The sequence below is a fragment of the Notechis scutatus genome, chromosome 5, assembly GCF_049901735.1.
Source record: "Notechis scutatus isolate UNSWTSFEM ecotype Mainland chromosome 5, rNotScu1.2, whole genome shotgun sequence".
In the NCBI taxonomy this organism is placed as follows: domain Eukaryota; kingdom Metazoa; phylum Chordata; class Lepidosauria; order Squamata; family Elapidae; genus Notechis; species Notechis scutatus.
In genome coordinates, this window is record NC_142013.1 from 107,236,504 (window position 1) to 107,247,632 (window position 11,129).

At 38.0% G+C, this 11,129-nt stretch overlaps 1 protein-coding gene across 1 annotated transcript; it reads left to right on the plus strand.

Moving 5' to 3' along the window:
- Nucleotides 1-6,444: 6,444 nt before the first annotated feature.
- LOC113415873 (transcription initiation factor IIA subunit 2-like) lies at nt 6,445-7,080 on the plus strand. Its single transcript, XM_087967437.1, is given in 2 exon segments — nt 6,445-6,864; nt 6,866-7,080. Coding segments are annotated over 2 exon segments (345 nt in total). The 5' UTR covers nt 6,445-6,585; the 3' UTR covers nt 6,932-7,080.
- The last annotated feature ends 4,049 nt before the right edge of the window (nt 7,081-11,129 follow it).

An 11,129-nucleotide genomic window follows, 5' to 3' on the forward strand; every position in this document is an offset into this window, starting at 1 on the left:
GGCAGAGAATTCATGGGGGCAGGTACAGTCAGAGGTGGTATTTTCCGGTTCTCCGAACTACTCAAAATTTCCGCTATTGGTTCTCCAGAACTGGTCAGAACCGGCTGAATACCACCTCTGGGTACATTGCTTAATAATTACTGTTATCAAGTAGTTGTAAGTCACGGTCTACCTGTATGTGCGATGTATGAGTGGCTTAAATAGTCATGAGCGCCTGTAAGTATAGCTTATGTAGAAGTTGGCAGATGTATTTCTTATCCTAAAATGACAAGAAACTACATTGTTGCTTTTAGGAAATCAAAGTAAGTTAGGCAAACTACCTCTCCTCCAAAAACATTAGGAACCACATTAGGGCTGAGACTAATATATTATCTTCCCCCAGTATATTACATAATAAGCATTAAAACTTGGTTCCTAATAGATTTCAATAAAAAAAAAAGACATTTCTTTTTTCCTGATTATTTTTTTAAATCCAAGACTTGTTTTCTAATAAACATTTTTAGTTACAGATTTCCAAGTTATTGAAAGGACAATGTTGTGTGCTTGCTAATATGTATGTTGAATTTGGAGGCTGTAATTAAACTTGCAAACCATCTGTGCACTTTTTTTTAAAGTACAATATTTGACTCATTTAAGTTTTGCCTCCTAAAGGGCTGAGCTTTTTGTGAAATCATCAAGCCAAAAGTCATCCAGCTAATTTTTTTAAACAGAACTAAAACCACGAATCTTTCTTTTAGCACTGACCTTCATATTGCTTTGCTGTTGCAGGCTTGCGCTGTGGTTTGACCTACCTGATACCTGTTAAGAGCAGCTAAAAATCTGATTTAATTCAATTTGCTTCTGCTGCTATAGTTAATAAATGTCCCAAATTGGCTTCAGCTTCACCATAAAAGAAATATATAGTGTACAGTGACTTTTCAAGTATCTATAGAAATCATTCATAGGGTAAGAAAATTATGCAAAGCAATGGAGAAAGTGAGCAATCCTAATAGGTTTTACACTGTAATTCAAATGCTTCTGAAAGTAATTGTTTTATTATATTTTTTATATAATTTGCACAAATGCTGTTGGTAATACATTTCCATCCATTTAGTAAAGTAAACTAAGGACCTAAATCAACTCATTGCTTTCTTTAGAAAATTAATTTGGACCATATCCAAAGATAACAGGGCGGAGGAGTTATAGAAATTATTTCAAACTATATCCAAAATATAACTGAATAAATATAAATTATCTGATTCATTTCTATTTTTAATAAATGAGAGGAATGAATTACAACTAAAATAGAACCTGATGAGAAATGTTTATCTTTGTCCCAAAAGTGTTTTTCCAAGAGGGAACTGGTCTTTCTTCTTCTGTCCTGGCCACACTTTACAGATGTACGATTGAGAGCGTTTTAACAAACTGCATCCCTGTTTGGTTTGGTGGCCGCAGTGCCTCAGACAGAAAGCCCATACAGAGAGTGGTAAGGACAGTAGAGAAGATTAATACTTCCCATTGTTTAGGATACTGCTTATAAGTGTTATATGTGCTTAGAGCTCTAAGCCTTGTTAGAGACCCCACACACCCACTTTACAGTCTGTTTCTATTGGGAGGAGGTTTTGAAGTACCTCTAGCAGGACTACCAGATTCTGTAACAGCTTTGTTCCCTATGCCATCCATCTGGTAAAATCGCAAGATTAATTTTTCTATCCATGTACATGTATACATCCGAACTAGACTCTATTAGTTGTCTGTGTCATATAATATATACATATTATTTGTTTGTTTGTTTGTTTGTTTGTTTATTGGTTTGTTTATTCTGTCATGATTATGTAGTATATATTGGAGGTGGAGACCCTTTGAGAGCTGTATGCAACAAAATTTCATTTTAATGTATGCTGATTAGTGTACATTCAAAGTGACAATAAAGTTATTATTCCATTCCATTCCATTCCATTCCATTCCATTCCATTCCATTCCATTCCATTCCATTCTATTCTATTCTATTCTATTCTATTCTATTCTATTCTATTCTATTCTATTCCTTTGTTTTTCCTTGAAGATGATTCACTTCTCATCCAAGAAATTTCTTTAGTTTTTGAATGAAGAAGTTTCCTGGACGAGAAGTGAAACATCTTCAAGAAAAACAAAGAAAGACCAGAGTTACCTCATGAAAAAAACAAAAAAACACTTTTGGGACAACCTGATGAGAACTAGCCTTCACTTCTTCACAAGGTGCACCATCATTCTCAGAAATTTTGAGGGACAAAAGATCAGCTTGCACCTCTCATGTTGACGGGCCACCATTTTTGCAGTTTTAGTCTAGTGGCTGACGTCCCTATTATTTTATTTCTGGAGGATCCTTTAGTTTAGCTTTCTTCCATTCTTCGTGTTCTAAACCTGGGATCCAACATCACCACTACAATGCCTGTTTTAGAATGTGGCGGGAAAGAGGAGACTTTAATGTTTTATCAATAAATGATAGTTGCGAAAGCCTATGGGGTGTAATTCACGGCTTCCTCCATCTGCCTATCATCGGGCAGAATTATGCCCTTAAAGCTTTCCCTGTGGGACATGTCAGCCTTTGCTTCTCCATCTTGTGCTGCTGGAGACCTGATTTACACTCTTCTTCTGCAAGTGTGAAAGAGTGTAAGGGCTGTAAATCCCAGTGTTTGTTATGACCATTTTTTTAATCCTCTGTTTTCTTTGGGAGCATGAAAACAGAAACCCCTGGAGGCTGATATACGTGTCACCAGGAAATCTCTCCAAGCATCCCCCATGGAGCATTTGGTGCATTGTGGGGGAAGGAAAAGACCCTCCTTTTTATTTTTATTTTTCCACAAATGCGCCTCTAATCCTTTTTCATTGGAGAGCGTATTGAGCACAAGGCTTCAGCGGCTGTGAATTAAACAAGCATTGTTTGCAGCATGGAGTGGAAATTAATTGCTTCAAGGGATTCTTCTGTTCGGCTGCTTCGCCTCACGTGAGGCAAAGTGACATTGGTGGTGTGTACAAAGGGTTGCTGCCTGTTATCTGTGATTTATAACCTTTCTCACTGGCACCCATTCAGCTGCCAGTTAGCACAAAGCCAGGCTTGAGTGACATTCGAAGGACCTGTATGAATGCAGCCAGCCAATCAATGGCGGCCGCCCCTTTTACAAGGACAGTGGGTCTGTCACCATTACACCAGGCTGTCAACAGAAAATGACTACGGGAACACAAAAGCCAAAATGATGTCAGCTTCATCAGAGAAGAGACCAAATGCCTCCCGAGGTAAACAGTGCTGATAGAGCTAGAAAAGGTGGCCTTGGCAAAGCAGCAGTATCAGGAGACTCCCAGAGAAACCAGGATTGAAATGCAACAGTATGACACATGGGCTGAAAAGCCCTGTTTCCTTTCAATTAAAATGGACGACTGATCTTGGCATGAAGGAAGTCTGGAATAGATAAGAGAGAGCGCTGGAGACACTTTCCCAGGGTTCAAAGTGTTTCTTATTAAAGGAAAATGGGAGGGTGGACAGGAAGCAACGGAACTGGAAATAATGATAAGATTGCCTGGCTAAGATGTTGCAACTGAGGCTAACTGTCTAGTGCAAATTTTGAAACTGGGATGTGGGGGAGTCATTCTCATCAAAGAGCCCTATTAATGGGGAGATAGGGGTGGGATTCAAATTTTTTAACAACTGGTTCTGTGTGTGTGGCTTAGTTGGTGGGCATGGCTTGGTGGTCATGTTATTGGATGGGTGTGGCCAACTCAATATCACTCACATCGAGGCACGCATCTCCTCGCCTGGCCTCTCATGACTGTGGGGATGCTGCAACAGTCATAAGTGTGAAAAATGATCATAAGTCACTTTTTTCAGTGCCATTGTAACTTTGAATGGTCACTCCACATAAGCAAAGTACCAGCAAAGGAGGGGGAAAAAACTCCAGAGAAGTTCCTGAGACAGGAAGTCTTGTCCTGCCAAGAATGTAATAAGGGTTAACAGAGAGGCAGTTTCTGTAAGCAACACCAGAATGTTTCCTTCCTGCCTTCCTTACAGGATTAGGCCAGTAATTTCTTCTAACAACCGGTTCTCCGAACTGCTTAGAATGTTAACAACCGGTTCTAGCGAATAGGTGCAAACTGGTAGAATCCCACCCCAGATAGAACTTTATTCCAAGTGAAAATAAAGTTCGGTTGTGTCTGACACCTGGTAATGGCATGCATGTCATTTTCTGGGGGAGGAGGAGGAGGAGGAGGAGGAGGAGGAGGAGGAGGAGGAGGAGGAGGAGGAGGAGGAGGAGGAGGAGGAGGAGGAGGAGGAGGAGGAGGAGGAGGAAAGGAGAAGACACATTTTCCAGGATGATTTTCAACATCTTGGTTTAGTCAACATTCTGGAACTCATATGTCCCACCCAAATATCTTTAAGACTAACCTTACATAGTTTCTGAAAGCAGTCCAAGTTTGCTGTATGCTACCAGCTACTGAGGCACATCTTAATGGGAGAAGCACAGTTCATCAATGACTACTGAATATGTTCCACTTGGCAGGGGTTGTTTTATAAAGAATGGAAAGGAATGGAGTGGAGTAGAGTGGAGTGGAGAGGAGTGGAGTGGAGTGGAGTGGAGTGGAGTGGAAAGGAATAGAGTGGAGTGGAAAGAAATGGAATGGAATGGAACGGAACAGCACAGAATAGAATAGAACAAAAACTTTATTATTATTTATATAGCCAAATAAAATTGTGTTGTGTTCCAGCAGGCAATGGCATCAGGTGGCAAAATGTTTTTGTTATGGCATGTCAAATGCCTCCTTATACCTCATTTTGAACTTAGTAGCCCAGCAATTCAGTCTAAACACATGCACTTGGAAGAAAACTTAACATTATCATAGGCTGCTCAATATTAACAAAATATGTTTTGGCTTGTAAGTTTGTGTTTTCTAGCGTGCAAGGTATTTATGTAACTGGAAACAAATAATGGAGATATGTGATATACAATGGATTCTAGGTTCTCTCACACCATATATCAAAACGTCCAGGCACAGTCAGTTATATACCATAACACATTACTTCCCGAAAAAGGTAAAATAAAGTTTGTTTCAGATAAGGAAACATCCATTATTATCAGACACTTTTAATAGTGCAGATGATGGGATTTCAATTTTTTTTTATTTTTTCAAATCCAAAGTGATGCGGTCAACTTATTTTCCAGAACACCAGAGAGCAAGATAAACAAAAAACAAAAAAACAATGGATGGAATCTAATCAAGGAGAAAATCAACCTACAGCTAAGGAGAAACTTCCTAACAGTGAGAACAATTAACTAGTGGAACAGCTTGCCTTCAGAAGTTGTGGGAGCTCCATCACTGGAGGCTTTCAAAAAGAGACTGGACAGCCACTTGTCTGAAATGGTATAGGGTACTTTTGCAGTGGGTGGACTAGAAGATCTCAAATGTCCCTTCCCACTCTGCTATTCTGTTATTCTTGTAGTGATAGGAAATTTCTAAACCTCAACATAGAATGCCAGTTCTTTCCGCTCACTAGAGCCCAAGCTGTGAAAAGAAAAATCCCTTCTATCTACAGTATTAATTTTCAAAACTAAGGAAGAAGTTTACAAGTTCATTGGGGTGTTATTAACAGTTAGCAATTATTTTGAACAAGAACTGGTGTTTTTTTTTAAGAGATAATGTTTTTTTTGTCCACATTATTTTCTAGCAAAGTAGAAAATTGTTTGCATATTTATTTCAGAAGTTCTTAGAGGAACTCAAATTACATTGTGGCAATGGACAATCCTTCTTTTCTTTTTTTAATTCACAGCATTCATTATAGCTGTTATCTAATGCTGTATTCTAATCTCCAGAGGGAAAGTAGCATGATATGCTGAAATTTGAATATAAGCAGCAATGTCATAATAACATCTGTTTGTTAGTAGAAGATGTGACCAGAGAATCATGATTAAAAAAAAAATTATCCACATAAAAATTCACATGTAAAGTAACACACTTGCTCTTATTAAAAATGTTTTTGGTTCTTTTCTGAAGTGCTTCTTAAGATCTCTGAGGGTATATAGTTGTGAGTCAGGCCACTTGAATGACATGGTGATGTGAGCAGAAGGATGGTAATCTTGCATTGAGGCTCATTCTTTGCTCATTTAAGCAAAAAAATATTTTGAAGAGGTTGGATAGATTAAGGGAATATGGAGATAGAGATGAGATAGAGACTAGAGACAGAGATACAGAAATAGAGACAATATAGATAGAGATAATAGAGATGATAGATAGATAGATAGATAGATAGATAGATAGATAGATAGATAGATAGATAGATAGAGATGGAGAAGTGGAGATAGAGATGATGGAGATGGATGGATGAATGGATGGATAGATAGATGGGAATTGGGATGGGGATCTATTTCCTCCCTTCTTTCAAACAAAAAGACTTCCAGGATTTTTCCTAAATCAAAAGAGGTTTAATCCAAAGAGGCGGGGATCAAAGCCAGCGGCCTGTTTCTCTGTGTCGGAGGTCTGGAGGAGCCCGGCGGGCCCCGTGCGGGCGAGGGAGGTCTTTAGCAAAAGTCAGGGGGCTTCAGATCTGTGGATGATCAGCCTCTGTGTCCCTGAGCCATGGCCTACAAGCTGTACAGAAACACCCCCCTGGGAAACAGTCTTCAGGAAAGCGTGGATGAGCTCATTCAGTCTCAGCAGATAACGCCTTAGCTTGCTCTGCGAGTCCTCCTACAGTTCGACAAAGCTATCAATGCTGCACTAGCCCAGCGAGTCAGAAACAGAGTCAATTTCAGGGGCTCTCGGAACACGTACAGGTTTTGTGACAACATTTGGACTTTCATGCTGAATGACGTGCAATTCAGAGAGATCACCGAGGTGGTGAAAATGGATAAAGTCAAAAATCATGGCCTGCGATGGGAAGAATACAAGTTCCAATGCTGTGGAGGGGGATTGGGGCTTCTGAGCCCACGTGGACTGGATGGGCGGGGCTTCCAAGGGAGCGGCGTGGACCAAGGAAGACTCTGCCGGGAGCTGTTTTAATCATGCAGGCAAGGCTCACCTTTTCTGGAAGGCCTTGTGGAACTGTCTTAGCAAGGTCCCATAAAGCACCTCCGGGTGTTGGCTTGGTGACGAAGATAAGCAAGCTTGCCTTTTTAAAACAAAAACAGAGGATCAAAAATAAAGATGAAAAATACAAAAATACAGCTACTTTTGGGTTCATCAAGGTTACCAATAAATATTTTATTTTATTTTTTTAAAAAAGAGGTTTAATCCCTAGCACTCTGTGATTAATTCCATCAGCCTCGGGGAAAACACACACACGCACGCACACACACACCATTTTGGAAGAAATATCACACAGATTTTTCTTAATGGGTTTACAATTATTTTAAAATTATAAATATTTATTATATTATTTAAATACTATAAGATTGGAGACTGATTTGGAATTATTAACACATATAGTGTGGGTAGTCAAAAATAAGTATCTTAAACTAACAAAAGAAAAACAAACTTCTTAAATTTACATATATTTACATGTTTAAACTGATGTCTGTTTTTGAAGATGCAAATGGATGTGGTTTCTGATAAAGATATTACATTGTAATATTCTTGAATTATTAACTGTAGTGCAACCATTGTAAGTTCTATTTCATATCATATATAGGAATATAGATAAATATTGAAGTAAGACAATATTTCATTGCATGTTTTTTTATTAATAATAATGTCAGCTTCCATGTATTTGTATATATGTGTGTGCATATATTCAAAAAAATTATACCTAAATTTCTATAGTCAACAAACACTCATTTAGCAAAATTGTTCCTTGCAAAGCTCTATATTATTGAAAGCATCCCAAATAAGTTTATTAGAGTTATATTGATGGTTCCAAAAAAGGATCAAAAATGTCATCTTATGTGTAGAAACAGTCTGGAAGCTAGAACATGGTTTCTTTTTCTTTTTTATCCTCCTGGGTAAAGTTAATTTTGCTTCCTTTAGATTGGGATTGTTATAAAGTCATCATGGTTTAGAAAAGCCCCACAGTAGATAAAATTGATATGATAGCTTTTGGTCAATCCAAAGGTTCCTAATAGCTGAAAATTAATTAACAGGCAACTTCTAAAAGATATTAGAGAAGAAAGTATGTGAATTGTGAACTTAGTGTCTTTTCAAAGGTGCCAGTCATAGTTTGAGCAAGATGGCTAGTCCCTCATATTCCAGAGTTCAAGAACTGGCTTTTAATTTTACCAAAATCATCACTTGGTTTTCCACAGAGCTATGCTCCATCTACCATTTCTTTCTTCAGAAGTTCCTTTGTATTGATTTGCTGCTGGGTAATTATTAGAATTCCTAATCCCTGCGGCACCATGTTGAAATTCATATGGATGCTGTCTATCAAGTGGTCCCCAACCTTGACGGCTGGTTGGACTGGCGGAGGTGGAGACAGGATGCGGAGGGAGAAGGGATGGTTTCTCATGCACACGCACATACACAAAGCTGCATTTCAGCTTTGTGCACGCATGTGCACATGAGAGTTGATGTGCAGTTTGAGCTTTCTGTGCCAACTCAGAAATCTCAAACTGCCCAAGGAGCTGCTGATTCAGTTCTAGAGAGGAATTATTGAGTCTGTCATCTGCACCTGTATAACTGTCTGGTTTGGCTCTGCAACCAATCAAGACAAACACAGACTTCAACAGATAATTAGAACTGCAGAAAAAACAGTGGCTACTAACCTGCCTTCTGTTGAGAATCTGTATACTGCATGAGTCAAAAAGAGGGCTGTGGCAATATCTACAGACCCCTCACATCCTGGATATAAACTGTTTCAACTTCTACCCTCAAAATGACACTATAGAGCACTGTACATCAGAACAACTAGACACAAGGACACTTTTTCCCCAAATGCCATCATTCTGCTAAACAACTAATTCCCACAACACTGTCAAACTATTTATTAAGACTGTATTATTATTTTTCTCATCCTTCCTAGAACCTATCTCCTCCCATTTATGACTATAATCTTCTTGCTTGTATCTCTTGATTTATATTGTTTTATTTGTTTCCTAGTATGATTTGATTGCTCATTTATTAACCTGTGACTATCACTAAGTGTTGCATCTTATGATTCTTGATGAATGTATTTTTATGTACACTGAGAGTGTATGCACCAAAGATAAATTCCTTGTGTGTCCAATCACACTTTGCCAATAACAAATTCTATTCTATTCTATTCTATTCTATTCTATTCTATTCTATTCTATTCTATTCTATTCTATTCTATTTGTGAAAGTGACACACCACTTTCACAAATGCAGCCTTGCTCACACGTGTGCTCACCCACCACTTCTGCAGCCTGGTTTTAAATGGGCTGCAGCTCGACATTGGGCTGTGCCCGGGGATTGGGGCCCTTGCTATATATGATGCAGTAGCTGCTAAATAAAACTTACAAACCACCCCCAAAAATGGCTTTTAGGTATTGTATCATGCATATATCATTTTGAATATACTTGATAGAAAACAGTGGGTGTTTTAGTTTTTATTTTATTTCATATCTGACGGATAATTTTGCTCAGATGTATTCCACACAAATCAATCAATCAATCAAAATCATATGATGATCTACATAATGGGACTTAAGAAATAAAAAAGTAACCTGGAACATTTGGAGGGGAAGCAATAAATTAACAATGTCTCATTAGAAGGAGAAATGTTGTGACTAGTGTTATAAAGGCACTGTTGCCTGGGATTAGAAAAAAATCAGCAAGCCTTTGAGTTTCCCTGTGTTTCCTCTGCAAGAAAATTAAAGTTCATGTTGAACCAATGGTCAACTGAATATTAAATAAGTAAATAAGTGGATGCAACTGCAGGGAGATGAGCAAGTATTTGTGGATGGATGGGTGGATGAGTAGGTGGGTGGATGGATGGGTGGGTGGGTGGGTGGCTAGATAATAAAGATGATAGACAGATAGATAGATGGATGGATGGATAGATGGATGGGTGATAGATGATAGATGGATGGATAATAGAGATACAGTAGATAGATAGATAGATAGATAGATAGATAGATAGATAGATAGATAGATAGATAGATAGATAGATAGATAGACAGATGATAGACAGATAGATAGATAGATAGATAGAGGATAGTATAGATAGATAGGTAGATAGAGAGATAGATAGGTAGGTAGAGATGGATGGGTGGTAGAGATAGATGGTGATAGAGATGGATGATAGATAGTAGATAGATAGATAGATAGATAGATAGATAGATAGATAGATAGATAGATAGATGATAGATAGATAGATAGATAGATAGATAGATAGACATTCAGATAGACAGACAGACAGATAAAGATAGGTAGGTAGGTAGGTAGGTAGGTAGGTAGGTAGGTAGAGATAGATGGATGGATGGATGGGTGATAGATGATAGATGGATGATAGAGATACAGCAGATAGATAGATAGATAGATAGATAGATAGATAGATAGATAGATAGATAGATAGATAGATGATTTATTTTATTTTTTATTTTATTTATTTTGTCAAGCGATTATAAGATAACAGGTATAAGTACAGTATAAACATAGTTATTAATACATGATAGATGATAAATGATAGATGATAGATAGACAGATAGACATACAGACAGAGACAGAGACAGAGACAGAGAGACAGAGAGACAGACAGACAGAGAGACAGACCGACAGACAGACTGACAGACCGACCAAGGTTTCCATATGTATGGAGAATAGCTTTCATGATATCATCCTGGCAGGACATAGCCATTCTGCTGCTGGTTTTTGAGATTAACCATATTGAGGGGTTTCTGAGCTGCAGACATTTCATTAACCCAAACTCAGTAATATCATCAGAGTTACCTAATTTGGGCAATGAAATGTCTGCAAGAAAACAAGGAAGCTCAGAGAGCACTAAAGACTCCTCATGTCAACCCTGAGCTAAAAATATTTTCATTTATTGGTACTGACAGTATTATAGATGTTCTGTGTTTTCATTCCCTGCCTGCACTGTGACATTTGGATATACAAATGATTTTTTTCTGGTTTCATTTTCATTTTGAAAATAGTAGCGATAACTATTATGAACTTTCCTTTGTTATCTTCATTCTGAAAGTAGATGAAGAACAGAATACAAACACT